The sequence below is a fragment of the Ylistrum balloti genome, unplaced genomic scaffold (assembly GCF_031769215.1).
Source record: "Ylistrum balloti isolate Yb309-2 unplaced genomic scaffold, AGI_CSIRO_Ybal_v1 Utg372350, whole genome shotgun sequence".
NCBI classification, from domain to species: Eukaryota; Metazoa; Mollusca; class Bivalvia; order Pectinida; family Pectinidae; genus Ylistrum; species Ylistrum balloti.
Window position 1 is genome coordinate 35581 of NW_026783077.1, and position 20931 is coordinate 56511.

Consider the following 20931-nt stretch of genomic DNA (forward strand, 5'->3'; position numbering starts at 1 on the left):
ACAATATTTATGGGTATCGTACACCGCGAACAATACAAGTCTTTAATAACAAGTTAAAAATTAATTTTATTTTAACTTTTTTATTCAGTTTACAAATAATATCAAATCGACAACGTACATTGTCTGTATCTTTAATTTTTGAAATATATGACTCCATCGATGACTGGTAAGACAAGATAATGCGTCTGTCGTGCTTTCAAACTTTCTTTGCTAAATGATGGGTTTTCAAGTATCGATTTTGATCAGTATCCCCTGAAACGTCGCTGGCCAGAGGCGGGATGTTGTCAAATACGTCTTCCCAGTGGAACTCTTGGGCATTTTTGGAACACTGCGTCATTTTCGTTTGGTCTGCATAGCTATGGGGAACGGCGTAGTGCAGGAGGAGGTTACACATCTCGTCTGAATGCCTAAATCTAGATAAAAAGTAAAAGAAGAAAAATAAGCAGTGCGATTTAAATTTTAAAATCAGAGAGGTCGATATTCGCGAACGTGCATTGATAATAAGATAATTCAGTTCTTTTTTTCTCTCTAGTACTAGAATTACCAAATTTGAAATACACGTGCAACAAATATTAGAAATATGGGCCCCTGTGTTACAATCAAAGGATTTGATATATATACTGACCCCATTTGGACATCTGTAGTTCTATGGTTGTTGTACGTACATCGGGTGGCCTGTGGATATATCAAATTAATATCGATTTTCATTTATCACATTTTTATAATATGTCTACATAATTGTACATAATGTTTTGTCATAAAACATTAGATAATAATAATAATGATAAGAATAATTATCAATATTACGGTTCCTTCTTTCATCTCAGAAATATTTACATTTGCGCTGCGTCTTCACTATGAAGATAAATGAAAACCTATTTGAATATTTGTCTATAATCTCGTACCGACTCTCAGGACCGCTATAAAATAAAGTCGATAGAAGTCAGAACAATCCGGATTCAATATAGAAAAAATTAATGAAATATTTAAATAAAATGTAAATAATTTATCATATTGCTATTTTTATGTTTAAATGTTTAACTTAATAAAAGTTAAATGTTTAAATGTAAATCAAATCAGCTCAACAAATTGGAGAGGTTATGTCCCTTGGTTTCTGTATGTATTTCTAGAACAGGCAGCGTCACAGAAAATCAAGATTACTTTTTTGGTTTAGTTTTCTGATACCTCATGTCAATAGTTCTCACTAGTTCAGCTAAAATTATTACCACGATTTCCGTAACCTGATATTGAAAACGCTCACTATTAAATAAAATATTAGTAACTGACTGTCGCCGGTAAAACAGAGGACTGTAACTGACTGTCGCCGGTAATACAGAGTACTGTAACTGACTGTCGCCGGTAATACAGAGGACTGTAACTGACGGTCGCCGGTAATACAGAGGACTGTAACTGACTGTCGCCGGTAATACAGAGGACTGTAACTGACGGTCGCCGGTAATACAGAGGACTGTAACTGACTGTCGCCGGTAATACAGAGGACTGTAACTGACGGTCGCCGGTAATACAGAGGACTGTAACTGACTGTCGCCGGTAATACAGAGGACTGTAACTGACTGTGACTGTAACTGACTGTCGCCGGTCGCCGGTAATACAGAGGTAACTGACTGTAACTGACGGTCGCCGGTAATACAGAGGACTGTAACTGACGGTCGCCGGTAATACAGAGTATTGTAACTGACTGTCGCCTGTAATACAGAGTACTGTAACTGACTGTCGCCGGTAATACAGAGGACTGTAACTGACTGTAACTGACGGTCGCCGGTAATACAGAGGACTGTAACTGACGGTCGCCGGTAATACAGAGTACTGTAACTGACTGTCGCCGGTAATACAGAGGACTGTAACTGACTGTAACTGACGGTCGCCGGTAATACAGAGGACTGTAACTGACGGTCGCCGGTAATACAGAGGACTGTAACTGACGGTCGCCGGTAATACAGAGTATTGTAACTGACTGTCGCCTGTAATACAGAGGACTGTAACTGACTGTCGCCGGTAATACAGAGGACTGTAACTGACTGTAACTGACGGTCGCCGGTAATACAGAGGACTGTAACTGACGGTCGCCGGTAATACAGGGGACTGTAACTGACTGTCGCCGGTAATACAGAGTACTGTAACTGACTGTCGCCGGTAATACAGAGGACTGTAACTGACGGTCGCCGGTAATACAGAGGACTGTAACTGACTGTCGCCGGTAATACAGAGGACTGTAACTGACTGTCGCCGGTAATACAGAGTACTGTAACTGACTGTCGCCGGTAATACAGAGGACTGTAACTGACTGTCGCCGGTAATACAGAGGACTGTAACTGACGGTCGCCGGTAATACAGAGTATTGTAACTGACTGTCGCCTGTAATACAGAGTACTGTAACTGACTGTCGCCGGTAATACAGAGGACTGTAACTGACGGTCGCCGGTAATACAGAGGACTGTAACTGACGGTCGCCGGTAATACAGAGGACTGTAACTGACTGTCGCCGGTAATACAGAGGACTGTAACTGACGGTCGCCGGTAATACAGAGGACTGTAACTGACGGTCACCGGTAATACAGAGGACTGTAACTGACGGTCGCCGGTAATACAGAGTACTGTAACTGACGGTCGCCGGTAATACAGAGTACTGTAACTGACGGTCGCCGGTAATACAGAGGACTGCAACTGACTGTCGCCGGTAATACAGAGTACTGTAACTGACTGTCGCCGGTAATACAGAGGACTGTAACTGACTGTCGCCGGTAATACAGAGTACTGTAACTGACTGTAACTGACGGTCGCCGGTAATACAGAGGACTGTAACTGACGGTCGCCGGTAATACAGAGGACTGTAGGTTTATATTAACATTTTATGTTTCTGTATACTGAACTACATCATACTAAGTTATGTTCCAACGTGATATGTTGTTTACACTGTAGCCCATTAAAGTATTTGGTTTACATTATGTTTACATCGTATCTCACTTACCACAATATCTCCCGGATGCACGTGGAGTTCCCTGTCAGCAATATCATAGGTTAGCTACAAAAGGTTGAACAGTGCATCAGCTTAATAAATCTTAAATGTTATTTCATACATACCTAGATAATAATTCTAAATCATTTCAACGATAACAATCAAATGTTTACTTATAGGATAGATATATCAAGTATTATACAAATTTGGAATCACCTTAATACATGGACCTATAACCTTAGAGATGTCATTATCCTGGTATAAACAACACTAACCAGACATTACAGTACATAGACCTATAACCTTAGAGATGTCATTATCCCGGTATAAACAACAGTAACCAGACATTACAGTACATGGACCTATAACCTTAGAGATGTCATTATCCCGGTATAAACAACAGTAACCAGACATTACAGTACATGGACCTATAACCTTAGAGATGTCATTATCCTGGTATAAACAACACTAACCAGACATTACAGTACATGGACCTATAACCTTAGAGATGTCATTATCCTGGTATAAACAACACTAACCAGACATTACAGTACATGGACCTATAACCTTAGAGATGTCATTATCCTGGTATAAACAACACTAACCAGACATTACAGTACATGGACCTATAACCTTAGAGATGTCATTATCCTGGTATAAACAACATTAACCAGACATTACAGTACATGGACCTATAACCTTAGAGATGTCACTATCCTGGTATAAACAACAGTAAGTAACCAGACATTACAGTACATGGACCTATAACCTTAGAGATGTCATTATCCTGGTATAAACAACATTAACCAGACATTACAGTACACGGACCTATAACCTTAGAGATGTCACTATCCTGGTATAAACAACAGTAAGTAACAAGACATTACAGTACATGGACCTATAACCTTAGAAATGTCATTATCCTGGTATAAACAACATTAACCAGACATTACAGTACACGGACCTATAACCTTAGAGATGTCACTATCCTGGTATAAACAACAGTAAGTAACCAGACATTACAGTACATGGACCTATAACCTTAGAGATGTCATTATCCTGGTATAAACAACACTAACCAGACATTACAGTACATGGACCTATAAACTAAGAGATGTCATTATCCCGGTATAAACAACACTAACCAGACATTACAGTACATGGACCTATAAACTAAGAGATGTCATTATCCCGGTATAAACAACACTAACCAGACATTACAGTACATGGACCTATAAACTAAGAGATGTCATTATCCCGGTATAAACAACACTAACCAGACATTACAGTACATGGACCTATAAACTAAGAGATGTCATTATCCTGGTATAAACAACACTAACCAGACATTACAGTACATGGACCTATAAACTAAGAGATGTCATTATCCTGGTATAAACAACAGTAACCAGACATTACAGTACATGGACCTATAAACTAAGAGATGTCATTATCCTGGTATAAACAACACTAACCAGACATTACAGTACATGGACCTATAACCTTAGAGATGTCACTATCCTGGTATAAACAACAGTAACCAGACATTACAGTACATGGACCTATAAACTAAGAGATGTCACTATCCTGGTATAAACAACACTAAGAAACCAGACATTACAGTACATGGACCTATAAACTAAGAGATGTCATTATCCTGGTATAAACAACACTAACCAGACATTACAGTACATGGACCTATAACTAAGAGATGTCATTATCCCGGTATAAACAACACTAACAAGACATTACAGTACATGGACCTATAACCTTAGAGATGTCATTATCCTGGTATAAACAACACTAAGTAACCAGACATTACAGTACATGGACCTATAACCTTAGAGATGTCATTATCCTGGTATAAACAACACTAACCAGACATTACAGTACATGGACCTATAACCTTAGAGATGTCATTATCCTGGTATAAACAACACTAACCAGACATTACAGTACATGGACCTATAACCTTAGAGATGTCATTATCCCGGTATAAACAACAGTAACCAGACATTACAGTACATGGACCTATAAACTAAGAGATGTCATTATCCCGGTATAAACAACAGTAACCAGACATTACAGTACATGGACCTATAAACTAAGAGATGTCATTATCCTGGTATAAACAACACTAGGTAACCAGACATTACAGTACACGGACCTATAACCTTAGAGATGTCATTATCCTGGTATAAACAACACTAACCAGACATTACAGTACATGGACCTATAACCTTAGAGATGTCATTATCCTGGTATAAACAACACTAACCAGACATTACAGTACATGGACCTATAACCTAAGAGATGTCATTATCCTGGTATAAACAACACTAACCAGACATTACAGTACATGGACCTATAAACTAAGAGATGTCATTATCCTGGTATAAACAACACTAACCAGACATTACAGTACATGGACCTATAACCTTAGAGATGTCATTATCCCGGTATAAACAACACTAACCAGACATTACAGTACATGGACCTATAACCTTAGAGATGTCATTATCCTGGTATAAACAACACTAACCAGACATTACAGTACATGGACCTATAACCTTAGAGATGTCATTATCCTGGTATAAACAACACTAACCAGACATTACAGTACATGGACCTATAACCTTAGAGATGTCATTATCCTGGTATAAACAACACTAACCAGACATTACAGTACATGGACCTATAACCTTAGAGATGTCATTATCCTGGTATAAACAACAGTAACCAGACATTACAGTACATGGACCTATAACCTAAGAGATGTCATTATCCTGGTATAAACAACAGTAACCAGACATTACAGTACATGGACCTATAAACTAAGAGATGTCATTATCCTGGTATAAACAACACTAGGTAACCAGACATTACAGTACACGGACCTATAACCTTAGAGATGTCATTATCCTGGTATAAACAACACTAACCAGACATTACAGTACATGGACCTATAACCTTAGAGATGTCATTATCCTGGTATAAACAACACTAACCAGACATTACAGTACATGGACCTATAACCTTAGAGATGTCACTATCCTGGTATAAACAACACTAACCAGACATTACAGTACATGGACCTATAAACTAAGAGATGTCATTATCCCGGTATAAACAACACTAAGAAACCAGACATTACAGCACATGTTCCTACAATTCGTCTGATCTCCATCAGTCCTTACCATTGCGTATCGTGGATCAACTCGTCCTATTTCTATCCATGTACCATTCCTGATTAGGTAGGCAGATGTGGCTACTCCTGAGAATAAAGCAGTATTTAACCAAGTGTTCGGCAGCGAATAATGTGCTACTTACCTGTATCATATTACATATGTAATAACATTTCTTTGTCATATCATATATAAAATATAATTTCTGTATAATATCATATCATATTATATACGTAATAACATTTCTCGGCCTTATCATATACAAATATCATTTTTCTATCATATTACATATGTAACATCGTTTCTGTTTAGTGCTGTATTTCTTATAACTATAAACATACTTACAGGTATATGTCACATTTCGAAAACTAGAGAAATTACCAAAAATAAACGCAGCGTTAGAATGTAGAAATCGCTTGTTTTCTACAGGAAGTTAAGATCATTGCTACACGATACAGTTATTTTGTCACATGCTTACTATATATTACAAAAATGCCGTCATGTATGTTTAAGTATATCAGTACAACAAGGTTGTACACTTACCGTAGTCGTGTGTATGTAAGGCGTATCCAATAATCGGGGCACTGATGTTTATATGCCATGGGCATGCTACGTCTGTTGTAAAACCTGTCAGATAAAAGTCACATTATAAGATATTAATATCATTACACATTAACACGATGTCTTTCACTCATGTGACACTTTTCCTGTTTTCGGTGGGTTGTAGCAATTCGTCCGCTGTCATATTTTCCATTTTGTGTCATTTGTACGGTGTTAATCCGTAAAACATGTAAAAGTTAGCTATCTATACATTTGTGTATATCATTTTTCTGGAATTAATCATGTGATAAAAACACGTTGTCTGTGTTTAATGTATTACTGACTTTAGTATGAAATAGACTCTGCCTAAAAGCAGATACATTGCTATATAGTCGAACTTCGTTATCGCAAACTCGGCGGGACCTTGGGAAAACTTCGAGATAACCGAATATTCGATTTAAGTAAGTTCGAATGTTTTGTGTAAACTTAGGCTTCGAATTAAACGCGATCTTCGAGTGACACCATTGTACACGAGTTCGAGAAAACGAGGTTCGACTATACACATAATTAAAACCTTTTTACATGGTATATCTCCACTCAAGAGAGAATCTTGTGGACACGAAGTCAGATTATTAGAAATTCGTTTATTCATTTATATTCTATAACATTTTATGCTAATATTACTTTAAAACATTTTTTGTGCTTGTTTTGACTCATCTAAAAATATATTTGTGTTTATCGTCACTCGAAAGCTGGAAGGGATATTTGATAGGTCAAGATATTTTTCAATCTATTGACAGGTTGGATCTTTCTGCCTGTTCTACGTTAAAAGTTCCAGTGACCTCGTCTGGATTGCCTACTGTAGTTTTTCTACCCTCCGCTACACTTTGACTTCGAAAATTATTTCAACGTGCCGTCTAGCGGAGAAAAGTTTTAACTAAGGGAGGTAATCGAGTCTAACAGAGACCCAGCTAGTCAAGATTGATAACTGCAGTTTGTTTGTTTATGTTATTTTTCAATTACTTTTGATTTATTCACACAATAACAAACACTCTCTGCGCTCCCTATAATTAGATTATGTACATGTGCATTAATACCGGTAACCGGTAAACAAAAAAACGTATTTTAGCAAATTTAGGATGTTGTTTTAAGGGCGTAATACTGTATTTAGTTGATATTTATTGTGTCTTTATCGTCATATTAACAGCCAGGGTCATGTAAGGAATTCCCATGTTTGGGTGTCGGAAGAAAGCCGGAGTTCCCAAAGAAAGACCACCGACCTGCGACCAGTACCTGGTGACTGTCTAACAAAAAGACCTCGAACCTGCGACCCAGAGGTTGAGGGCTAGTGATAAAGACGTGACGTCCAAATGTTTAAAATAATACCTAGAGTGTTAGCCGGAATGTATCCTCCTATTCCGTACACTTTCAGCACCGTGTCAAGCGGTGGTCTGAAAAAAAATAAGAAAAAGAACTGTTTTATTGATGCTTTGTTGATTCAACAATGGACGATAACAGAGTGGCCAAGATTTACTATAGGATTCACATTTCAGAACAGGACAGGTCATTACTATAAACGGTATTACTTTGAACAAAAACATTTAAAGGCGTTAAAAAGTATATGAGTAGGAAATAACAAAAATACCAAAATGTCAACATAATCATAATCCAAATTCAAAATCAATGAAATTTACACGGAGATTCCTGAAAAAGAATGTAAATTTTGGAAACAATCTGTGCATTTATCAAGACATATAATATCATATCAGTTACATAATAAACAAAGAACATAAAACAAAGACAAAGCTTCAAACTGTAATCGAGAGTGATAGTGTAAAGTGTCCCGATAATCCCCTCGGCCGATGGACGCCGAGAGAGAGGAGCAAGAAACATTCTCAAGCTGGTGTTCTGTTCAGTATTATGTAAGATATATACACGAAATCTCACGAAGTAAAAATTCCGAAAACCTTCATTTATCAATTAGACGAGAAATTTGTGTTTATAAAATATCGATTACCTTTCTGCCGTGAATTCCAGGGTAACACTAGCATATTTATCCATGTGATATTCTGAAATAAAATCATATCAAATATGAGTGAAAATATTCAACATTACCAAATTTCCAAACTGTTGAACTTTTAACTTATTATATTGTTTTTGATGTTACAATAGAATTAATAGACTACAAATAGATTTGCTGTCAACTTCAGCACTCACCTTTGAGATCTGTCCGTCCATGAATCTGAAAAATGAGATATTTCGAAGACTTTCCGGTGTTGATTCCAGTGTCTGAAATTAGATTAAAATAAATTAGCGTTATAAAAATCATACATCCTGATTTTAACATTGTCCATTAGTTATTGCAATTATCACAATAAATATCTACCTTGAGACTGGCACCACCATTGTCGGAATACGCTTGTCACATATATATTCTTGTTGTATTTAGCAGTAACGGAAACCAGTTTCATTTTAGTAAGTGCATTATTTCAAAATGATTATTTTTTGATTTACTTAAATATTTCACTTTAAAATATTAAAGGCCGTTTAAATAGATTTTATTTGTTGAAACAAACAAATTTATTTACGAAAATATGTTAAATTGTTTTGAAAATCATTGAAGTGTGGAACTATCTTCCCGTGTCGAGCAATCATTTTGACTTTCGTTATCATACGCAATCTAACGTAACGTCAACGTCAGGTAAATTAAGATTGTAGAGGCCCAAGAAGCTGATAAGATAGTCTGAATTTTCAATAAGTGTTGTTTGATTATATAGAATATATAGTCAATGTATTATGATATAAGTTGCATTTTGGCTTGGGACATAAAGACAAAAGTGACTCGCCTAAGGCTCGCCACTTTTGTCTTTCTTCATTCTCGCCAAAATACAGATTATATTTTAAGGTTATATTTTATCGGGCTCGGGACAAAATGACAATATACAGCTTATATTTTCAGACACTGAAAATTTATTTTCTATATATTTCATGTCTCGCTTAATGACTTTTTCACTCCATTTAAATGGTCTTTTTTGTAACGTCATTATCAAATAATTTAATCTGCGAATATGTGACGTCATGACATGTGTTTACTGACGTCACAATAAGTAATGTTACACTAAAGTAATATACTAAATATGAATCTAGTAAGTATATTCACTGAGTAATACAGGAGTCATGTGATGAATATAACAAATGAATTTTGATTTCATATGAAATTTTATAAAGATTCGAGACGAATTCATAAAATCGCATATGAAATGAAAACAAGTTTGAAGAACAGGAAAGACGTTTTTAACGAGATATACAGAAAAAAGTATAAAATCATTTGGAGGCAGCCATTTTGCTGTGCCATTTTTTACTCAGAAACGTAAGTCTATGTCCGTATCATGAAAACACATTTGTCCAAGTCATGACATCACAATCGATTTCTGATTGGAGTGACCAATGAAAAACGCTCAAGGTTATATTACACTATTGTTTTATAGGCAAATATAATAATGAGCGAATTCACTGAATGTTTAAACGTATGGAGTTCTTGATCTTACCTTTGGCGAATATTGTAAACGGTCATTTTAATTGTTGCTGAGCTATAGAACAAAAATAATAAACAAACAAAAACAAAACAAAATTGAGGAAAAAAACTCACAGGCTGGTAAAGTCCAACCTGGGGCGCCTAAATTCCAGGCAAACAGGGCACTTTTCTTAGCGTTATCCTTACAAATATGTTTTGGGTCAATACACTCCCTGAAATAAAAACCATATGCAAATAAATCCTAATTGAAAATAAAGTTAAACTTTTTGAACCCTGCAAATAGCTCGAGAAATAAGGGACATTCGAAAAATCATTAGAGACTGGTCACAGACTAACGGTAGCGATTATTTTGTGACCAAGTGTCCTATTTATGATTGTGTTGATGTTTTAACCAACTTGTAATTTTATTGGGGGAAAACAGAAGGCCAGTTCGGTACATTAAACAGTAGCAAACCCTTTAGACATGTAGAAAATATTTTAGACTTTAATTGTTCAATAAAATTGTTTATTAAATAGTAGGTGTCCTGCCAGATATTACACTCAGCCACAGGCACTCGCTCTGGACAAAACCTCTACTCTTGCGTATACTGTCTTTGCACGTACAGTAACTCGATGGAATGTACTACTGATCAAAATAGTTTGTGCTAGTACTGTGGACGAATTCAAAACGTATTTTTTAAATCATAGGATCTCAAATTAATGTGTACATATATATGTAGTCTAATAAAAACATATCACTGTCGGCAAAAAATGTAACACATTGCTGAGAATGATGAACCGTTTGATTTCAGCAAAACCGTCTTATTTAAAAAAAACCCGTCTTATTAACAACACCATCTGATTTTAACAACGCCGTCTAAATTCAACAACACCGTCTTATTTCAACAACACCGTCTGACAAAGAATATTGTCTGATTCCAACAACACCGTCTTATTAACAACACCGTCTGATTTCAACAATACAGTTTGATTTCAACAACACCGTTTGATTTCAACAACACCGTTTGATTTCACCAACACCGTCTTATTACAACAACACCGTCTTATTCAACAACACCGTCTTATTTACAACACCATCTGATTTCAACAACACCGTCTTATTTCAACAACACCGTCTTATTAACAACACTGTCTTATTTCAACAACACCGTTTGATTTCAACAACACCGTCTTATTAACAACAGCGTCTTATTACAACAACACCGTCTTATTAACAACACCGTCTTATTTCAACAACACCGGTCTTATAAACAACACTGTCTTATTTCAACAACACCGTTTGATTTCAACAACACCGTCTTATTTTAACAACACTGTCTTATTCAACAACACCGTCTTATTAACAACACCGTCTTATTCAACAACACCGTCTTATTAACAACACCGTCTTATTTCAACAACATCTTATGAAAAAAAAACTTAATTTCATGTTGTTATCAATGTAAGTTGTGCCATTACCTTCACCCACTAGAAAACAATGATAACCACGAACTAAGATATGTATATGTTGCACGTGTTTAGTAAGACTTAATTATCTAATCTATCCGTGCCCCTCTCCTACTAAATGTGCCATTTCGTTGTCCCGCGAGACGATGTACCTTGGACGCTTTCATGCGTAACACAGGTAAATTTGGCCATTAGGACACATAGGGGAGGTTTTTTTTATACCATGGATATGATGGGACCAAAATAAAACTGAGTTGGAAGATTGCGGAGATATTCGCGGAAAAAACGGTTCCAAGAATCCAAGATGAATAACTAGGAATATGCATGGTACAAGGGGACGTCGGTACCACGTAACCAGTTACGGGATATGTAATGCGGGTTCCGGGAAGTGGGGTTTACCTGTGAGGTAATTCTAATAATGTCTCACAATTAATGGCAAACACATTAATTAACGAGATGTCAAATTTTACATTTTCTGTACAAACATATAACGCTTGGACACATTTATCAACGTTTAGGTAACTGCATACAAAGCTATAAACATGTCATATATAAGAATTTGTGAAATCGTATGTTATCAAACCAAACAGCTATATAATGTTATCTAACTATTTGTCTACATTGTATATAACTGAATATTAAATATTAGTAATGACAGTCATATAATTGTTTAAACGCGAATAAATTTACATTGACAAACATTACAATATACACACGTTAGTGGTTTTTCGTTAATAATGTGATTATGGGATGTTACCAGACAGACTGTCGTTCATACGGTTCTTCACACGAGTAGAGGGCCATGTGATGGACTCCACCGGGTGGTGAATGAGGCTGGAAATCCACTGTAAAAGGACAAAGAGACCATATCTATAGCTGATCAAAGGTCACGTGTTACGTATTTACTGTAAATCACTTAAATTTCGTGTGTATTTTAATTCGTGTGTTTACCTTTTCAGACATATCCGCGAATACATGATTTCGCGAACAATGATCTAGAACTGATTTAACTTTACGAATGATGAGCTATTAGGGACATGGACTCTGCAAGACTGATATAGGTAACCGAGTCAAAATAGCGGTGACCCAGATTTATTTTCATATAAATGATTGCGAAGGATTTGAATTCACGATTGACTCTCCTCGCGTATCAACGCGAAAATAAATTCCACGCGAATTATATGTGATTTACAGTATATATTAACAACAGTCATTATAAACAGTCCTTGTCATTAAAGATATTTACACTAGAGATGCAATGAATAATACAGGTAACAAACTGGCCTGTGAAACATGAATGAACATAACATTTGCTGACATAAACATTGTCAAGCTCCCAGGAACATGAAAACTTTGATTTTATAGTGAAACACCACATCTCATAAATAACAGAACATATGGTAGATATATAAATACAATGTAGATACCTATATATTCATCAGATTTCAGTGGTACAGAGAGGCAGCCATACTGGAATCTCTGCAAATATAATATAAATAAATAGATATTAAAAAAGTATTTTTTCTGGTGACAGTTTCGAAACTGTCCAATTGTAATTTCACAAAATCAAGACGTAGATACACAATAGTGTAAACATACATAAACAATTTTAGTATACACAACCAATGTCCATAGTAACCATTCGTTCACCAGCTAAAGTGATTCTATTTCAAAATATTTTTGAAATCCGTTGAACATCTTTAACTAAATTCTAAAAATCTAAATGATTGATATTAATAAAATATTGAAATTAATGAAAGAATACACGACCAGGCTCCGCGAGATCATGAAACAAACGTAAGTCGATAGTTTTCGATGTTTTTGGCTTACCCAATCACAAATAACGTCACAAAATAGCTTATTTGATTGGCTATGTTCAATTTCAGATTTAAGACTGTATCGTGATCATGGGTTAAGGGCATTCTGCTTCATCGACTATAATCGCAGTTTTAGTGTTGGCAATTCCAAGTATGTAATATCACGTTGGTATTGAAAACAAGGTTTAAAACTATGAAACTATCGGGCATCCAGGTATTTGTGGTTCTCAATAGTCTACATGAACCCGCATCTCTCGAAACCCCGGCGGACGTAGTGATTTATATCAGGACATCTTTCACGGATGTCGAGATACTGGTTTAGGCCTTTGAACACAGTCAAGTAAACATCGTAGGTTAGGACAGTACGGCTGTTACTATCGTCAATTGGAAATTTCACAACCGGGACATCATCGCTCTTACAATACAATTCAACGAGACGAAATCTCTCCATACAGTTCGCGTTGAATTGGACTTTCATTATTAAAAAAAAAAAAAAAGAAAAACGGACACTAAAATGGAATTATGAATGATGATGGAAGTTTCCACATGGACTTTCCACATAGTTTAGTGCGGGACGGCGACCATAACTGGATGTCGTATCTGTGCTTGCTTTTCGCTTCCTGAGGGCCAAATTCAAATCTTCTCTTTTCTTTTTCCATTATGCAACCTTTGTCATTCCTGTCGATGACCGGCATTCTAACAGTTTTAGTAACTTATGTGAATTAATTGAAAACGGCTGAGGTTGTTTTCTTCTAAATGACTTTCTCAGAACTAATACGATTACAAATAACTTGTAGGTGAGATACCGCGTACATAAAACGTATCAACACACAATTGAAATATCACATCATTAAAATATACCAAATTGTTAACTTTCACTGAACAAAATGCACAGTATAAAAAAAGAATCATGACTCAGCTTTAACACAGATATACAGCAAAAGGTGTCAAAATGCAAACATACGGATCGTTTTGAAAAGTTTTATGTAATGCAAAAGTAGAAATGTAGCACGATACATCGGATGTAGCCCACGATCGTCAACACTATGGAAAGGACCACGCCACTGAAGTTCTCAGCTCTTAGAGCACACATTTAGTTTTTTTTACCGTTTAGAAATACTTACGTCTGGTCCCATGAAGGATGAAAGCGGCATCCGTAAAACTTCATGATAGTTCTGAGACTTGGCACTGCCTATGTTTGACAGTGTTAGCGCCACAAGTAGGCACAAACCTGACATGACGTTACTGCTATAGGGTCCAGTATTCTTTGTAAATGAAAAGGCAGTATCCGGGAGTATATATATATACATAAAAAATAAAACCGGATTCTTAGAAAACGCACCCATTTTTGTCTTGTTTTATACAGCGTAATTACTCTCAGTCTAGTTATTTCACCTGTACGAACTTAACAAACACGTTGTTGTTGTTGAACGTCTGCCACAGGTAAATGTTATTCTGTATTTGATAAGATGTCACTCATGCACTGTAGTTAGTATTACTTGTCTAATTGTTTTACTGTTTTATGACCACTCACCACAATATCAACCAAATTCGAAACGATGCCCTCGATGTCCTGTATTCTTAACCAGGTCGGAAGATCGCAACAGTTGGTAAATAAGTTGTCGTGTCTGCATATCTCCGTCTGTCTGTCGAAAAATTAACGAAATTACAGTTTGATAAATGCAACTGTATTATATGACCTTCAACAAGTTATATTCTGTTGATAAGATGAAATGTGTTGAAAAGGGGGAAATATCGGTTTGCTATCAACACTAATTATACTTTTATAAGGAGAGTGGTTACAGAATTATATACTTGCGAGTTAGCACTCTACGCCTTGGAGATGATAAACAGAATCTGTCCTGTTAAGATCACGGTGTTACACGAACAATAGAGCAGACCAGGTAAATTTATTTCTGCACATCGAACAGGGTACACGTTTTGTGTGGCACACAATACCATGGTGCACTTTCGTGTGGCACACAATGCCATGGTGCACTTTCGTGTGGTACACAGTGCCATGGTGCACTTTCGTGTGGCAGACAATACCATGGTGCGCTTTCGTGTGGTACTCAGTGCCATGGTGCACTTTCGTGTGGTACACAGTACCATGGTGCACTTTCGTGTGGCACACAGTGACATGGTGCACTTTCGTGTGGTACACAATGCCATGGTGCACATTCGTGTGGTACACAATGCCATGGTGCACTTTCGTGTGGCATTCATACAATGGTGCACTTTCGTGTGGTACACAGTGCCATGGTGCACTTTCGTGTGGCACAGTACTATGATGCACTTTTGTGTAGAGCACAAACGAAGCTTCCATACAAATGTTGACTTTTTGTATCCGAAAGCGGTCCTAATAGCAAATAAATGGAAATGTTTATAAACTATATAATATACGTCATAGCTATGAAAATAGTAAGCAAGCATTTTGAAAAGAAGTTATATATGTATGACGTAATTTGTAATGATTAATGGACTGAAGGGTAAATGAAATCCTTGATACACCAGGGGCTACGATCACTTTCGCTCACAGCACCCCTGGAACATGTCATAGAAAAATTGGTTCCGTGTGGAACACCTTGTGGACAAGACTTCTTTGATCTTTGATATACATAAATGAATTTCGAGGTTACATAACAGTATCTTGTAATGGATTAGAAGTTTGCTGTCGCTGCGTTGTAATCTTCAACAGAAGCGTAATAGCCTGTGATTGATCAGTTTTTACTCTTACTTCGCTTGTGCCTCCAGTTTTCCCAAGACATGTTCCACGGGTTTATTTTATATTCGATTATTTTGAATTAAATGTAAAGCTAAATAAAGGAACAAACTTTGATGGGACAAATCGATGTATCGGTGAGTGATCGCGAAGGGTGAACAAATCTTTAGGCTGTCATCTATGGAGAATTAGCGTTACTGGAAAACCCATATCTGTACAACAGACACACAGGTGAGAGGCACTTCTTGTTAGTTATTCTAGAAGTTCTAGAAATGTTCTAAATGGCGGTTGTCTTGAAAAGTTCAAGTAGAATAAGACAATGTGTTTCGGTATGATGAGCGTCTTCAGCTTCATCGACAACACCTACCTTTCATGATATATTTTGTTACTTTGGAGTCGAAAATGAAATGTCATTACCCCAAACAGCTGAATAGTTTAACATTAACCAATTTGTAAAATGATTTTGAATAATTTTACTTATCTAAAATGAATTCTCTACATGTATAAAACCAAAAAATAAAGCATCGATTTATTTCAAATCATAAATGAGAAATATAAAACTTAAAACGTCAACGTTTTAATTTCGAAGTTTTATTGATAACCTTGGAACATAATGTAGTTTTTTTACCTAGCTAAATATCTGCCTGTACGTTTACCGATACTTTGAAAAGAAATTAATTAAGAAAAGAATAGCAAAAGAGTAATAAATGATTAAAAGGACAAAACAGAAAGATAATACAAGTAGGAGTTCGTCATACTATCTTATCTTATAATTTAAAAGCTGTTGGTAATCTTGGAACAGGTATGTCTATGTTTGAGTCGACGTTGTCCAAAGACAAACTATCTATCGCCATAATTGAATATATAATGGATATATGTTCAGGAGAAACAATCAGTAAGCTATTAATAACAGACTAACACCAGTGACCTTGATCGAACCAGGCAGTATGACAACAGATTATACTATAAATAACACGAAACTTGACATCCCACAACAGCTGTTGTACATGTTAAATAAATGAGGTTGTTTAAGAGAATTCTGCGCTGTTCCTATTGTTTTCAGATAATAATTAGTGATTTTTATTTGTAAGGACGTGTGGAGCGCAAAAACTGAAGGGTGCTTATATTTTGCTATTATTTTGGATGAGAAAAAAATATATATTCTGGAATAATATATATGGGGATTTTTAAAACAGAAAGATAGTTTATTTTAGTACTTCCTTGAATAAATACCTAAACACTGAAATGAAACGACTTCATATAATGACAAATTCAGATAATATTCATATCCCCGCGCATTTGGTGGTTCATTGAGAACATTATCATCATAATGACGTCACACACGTGTTGATGAATATGAATAACACTTCGTTAAGCATGCCTGTTCTAAGCATACAAGGAATTAAATCGATTTTTTAAAAAAAATTTCATTTTTGTTCTATATCAAGCATTTACATTTAGTGGCTGACATAAATCCGTCGTAGATCGTGTTCGTTGTGTTCGATAGTTTTATCATGTTTGTTTAAGTGTATATTATCATTACAATTGATCACGTGATGCATTAATTATCCATGATTTATCCGGATGCTATAGTTGTGGGTTTGACAACGTTACAAGATGTGCGATGTATACACGATGTCTGCACAATGTACGCACGATGTCTGCACGATGTCTGCACGATGTATGCAAGATATGTGCACGATAGGAAGACTCGACGAAATTTTCTACTGCACATCTGTGAGCACGGTGTGCGGTTCTGTCACACAGATGATTCTATCGTGGTAAATATAAATCTAGGCATGGCTGATAAATAAGTGTGATAAGGGTTATATTCTTAATTTATAAGATTATAAGTCTATTTCATAATTCAGCAACAAATAAATCTATAACTTATAGATCTATCGGTTTTTAAACTGAATAGTTATAAACATTGGTCATTACACTGCAAGAATATTTTGTTTACAAATTTCCACGCGTGACGTCGACCAGTCTATATGGATTATTTATTTGTTTATGACTGGTTTGCTGTTGATAGCCACAAAAGACACCATGCATAGACCACAAAGATGTAAGCTGTCACATTACACAGAAAAATAACTAATAGCCCACGTCAAAGGATATAAAATATATTTAATGTTTTACTGTAACAACGATTTATTTTCAACACGAAGATTAAATGATGTTGTCATTCTTCAAGTTAATTTTAAACGTGAGCTGCAGTCTATCCTGAAATGTGTATAGTTGTGGTAACGCACAACACACATATACCTTCGTGTGCACACACCCACGATACAGTATCGTGCGTACAACTGTGTGATAGGATCGCACATCTAGTGCGGTTTGGTAAAAAAGGTTGGCTAATATTATGGATTGAAAATTAAACGGAAATTCTTGAATATATTAGTAAATAGCGATCACAAAAGTAATTTTAATGCGACAGTTTTCGAAATAATTTATTATTATGAGGTAAACCTGACCTGCATCCGTACAAACTGATTCAGAACCGGTCTTGTCTGCCGCCGCATCTGCCAATTCCAAACACTTATTAATACTGACAACACAATAATTTTTTAAGAAATTTGTTTAAACAGTTGATGTATTTGATTAAAACCTCCGCGATGTTAATTCGTAAACCAATATCTTACTACATAATGTAAAATATTTTGAGCAATACGCTTATACAAAGACATCAATAAACCTATATAAACACACCGGTTAGTCAGTTGTCTCTCATTTGACGCCTGATGTCCTAGTTCAAATAAAAACTGAAACTGTTAATCAGGTCTAGCACTTTTTGTCAAGTACAGGAAGATATAGAATATATATGAAATTGTTAAGACTTGGTGTCAACTTCGCCTACTGGCCATTTGCTATAAATGGTATACTATTATATTTGTATTTGTAAACTTTCATGTACTTAAGTTTATCATACGTATTTTGAAGAGAATTGTGACGTAATTGTACAGTGTTTTGTTAACACCTGTCTCTAAATGATGATACACTACATGTATCTGAAGAACAGAACACACGAGAAAGAGTATGTATAATGTATTGGACAGAAGTATTGTAGTCACAATGCCACACTGATACTTTTCCCATATTTTCAACTTCTCTCAAACATGATATTTTGTCTAGTTTTAGAGGGTTATCGTGACTTTATATCAAGGAATGTCTACTCAATGGACAAATGACAAGGTATAAAATGTATATATATTGTTTACACTTTTCTGAAATGATCAAATACAGTATTCGACCTAATTAGCGCACTGTGCCTATAATTCTTTCCCTACTCATTTCGAATTTCAGGCTCCCTACCTAGAAAAGATCGCGCAGTAATCTCCTGCTCCTGGCGTTGAACAGAACACATGGTGAAAAGAATCATGGATTTGCGAAAATTTTGAAAACCAACTGCTTGTGTACCAACATTGTAGTGTGAAAGAGTTACTGACTGATTGGTGCAGTCACTACGGTAATGATACGAACACTATCATGTTAACTTTATATGCTCATTAAACCAAGATTATAATCGCAATGTGATGAAGAAAGACTTTGTAGAGAGTATGTCTGACGTTCTACATTAATTAAGCGATCGTGATGTTAATGATTTAATATAATAGTATCTTCAGAATAGATAAAATGACTTTATTAGCGCTTGGATAATGATTATATTGACATGTTGTTATTTTTCATAAATAATTACCCGACCGTTTTTGTCTATTAACTTATCATCAGGTTTTATCTGTAACTATAGAAACAGAATATATAACATTATTACAATGAATTCCATCTACTAAAAAGTCTATATGACAATACTCCGTTTCTTAACAAAAAAATCTGTTTCATTTACATTCCTGTTGTAGCAATGTATGTAAACAACAACAAATCAATTCATCATTTAGAAAGTTGTGCACTTTAGATTATGTATGTTTCGTATGATGTTAATGAGTTCAGAAGTCACGCATTGGTCAATGCGAAACATCTGGTCATTTGATTAATATACTCTGTACGAGTTATATAAATGACCATTTACTAGAGTATAAAAGGCTACAATCAAGCTTGTATTGTACGCCTATTTCGCCTAACATTCGCTACCGTCGTTTAAGGTAAGTTATTAGTTTATACTAACACACGATAATTTCTTCTTAGGTCTGTATGTTAGTATCAACCAGTTGGTTCAGACTATGATTTCCAGTTAATCTTGTTGCATCGTTATTTACAGAACGAGTAGGAAGGTTGATATTAAGAAAAAAAATCTCACAGAATTAATAGGGATCGTAGTTACTAGTTAAAGATTGAAATTATTTATCACGCCGACAAAACAGATTATAGGAATGTTTATTTAGTATTATTCTCAGTACTATATGTAAACCGCAAAGTTCAGAATGCAATACACCGAATTGTTAAATCTATCACTTTACAATTATGTCAAGTGGACGTATACTAGAATACTATTCACATTTTCAAAACATTATCTATATTTCGGAATTAAAGTAGGAGTAAGGACATTTCATATAACAGCATGTAAGTAGTATATAAAGTTATGACTGTACAGGAAGACATATAAGTATTATTTAATCTATCTATATTTATCCGCGTATAATCACATCACAGTCAGGACATGATTTTGTAATGTAGTTTTTATAGTATCTATTACAAAGCAGCTGTAATTAGCCTTATTCTCCTTATACTTTCTCAGGAATATCCATGTT

General features: G+C 35.6%; 1 protein-coding gene across 1 annotated transcript; it reads right to left on the reverse strand.

The window, feature by feature from the left end:
* Positions 1-167: 167 nt before the first annotated feature.
* LOC132564524 (probable peptidylglycine alpha-hydroxylating monooxygenase 1) lies at positions 168-14738 on the reverse strand. Its single transcript, XM_060229178.1, has 12 exons — positions 14625-14738; positions 13111-13162; positions 12441-12528; positions 10352-10449; positions 8920-8991; positions 8720-8771; positions 8089-8153; positions 6706-6789; positions 6175-6251; positions 2990-3043; positions 626-675; positions 168-413 (listed from the first exon to the last, which is right to left on the reverse strand). Exons 1-12 carry the CDS (start codon positions 14736-14738, stop codon positions 197-199), a joined length of 1023 nt encoding a protein of 340 aa, XP_060085161.1. The 3' UTR covers positions 168-196.
* Positions 14739-20931: the final 6193 nt, after the last annotated feature.

Excerpts from the sequence above, each read along its gene's own strand:
- LOC132564524 (XM_060229178.1), bottom strand. The coding sequence starts at position 14,738 with ATGTCAGGTTTGTGCCTACTTGTGGCGCTAACACTGTCAAACATAGGC. Across the intron at positions 10,450-12,440 it reads TATGAACGACAGTCTGTCTG|GGAGTGTATTGACCCAAAAC; the intron begins GTAACATCCCAT and ends TTTTTATTTCAG. Across the intron at positions 8,154-8,719 it reads CTGGAATTCACGGCAGAAAG|ACCACCGCTTGACACGGTGC; the intron begins GTAATCGATATT and ends ATTTTTTTTCAG.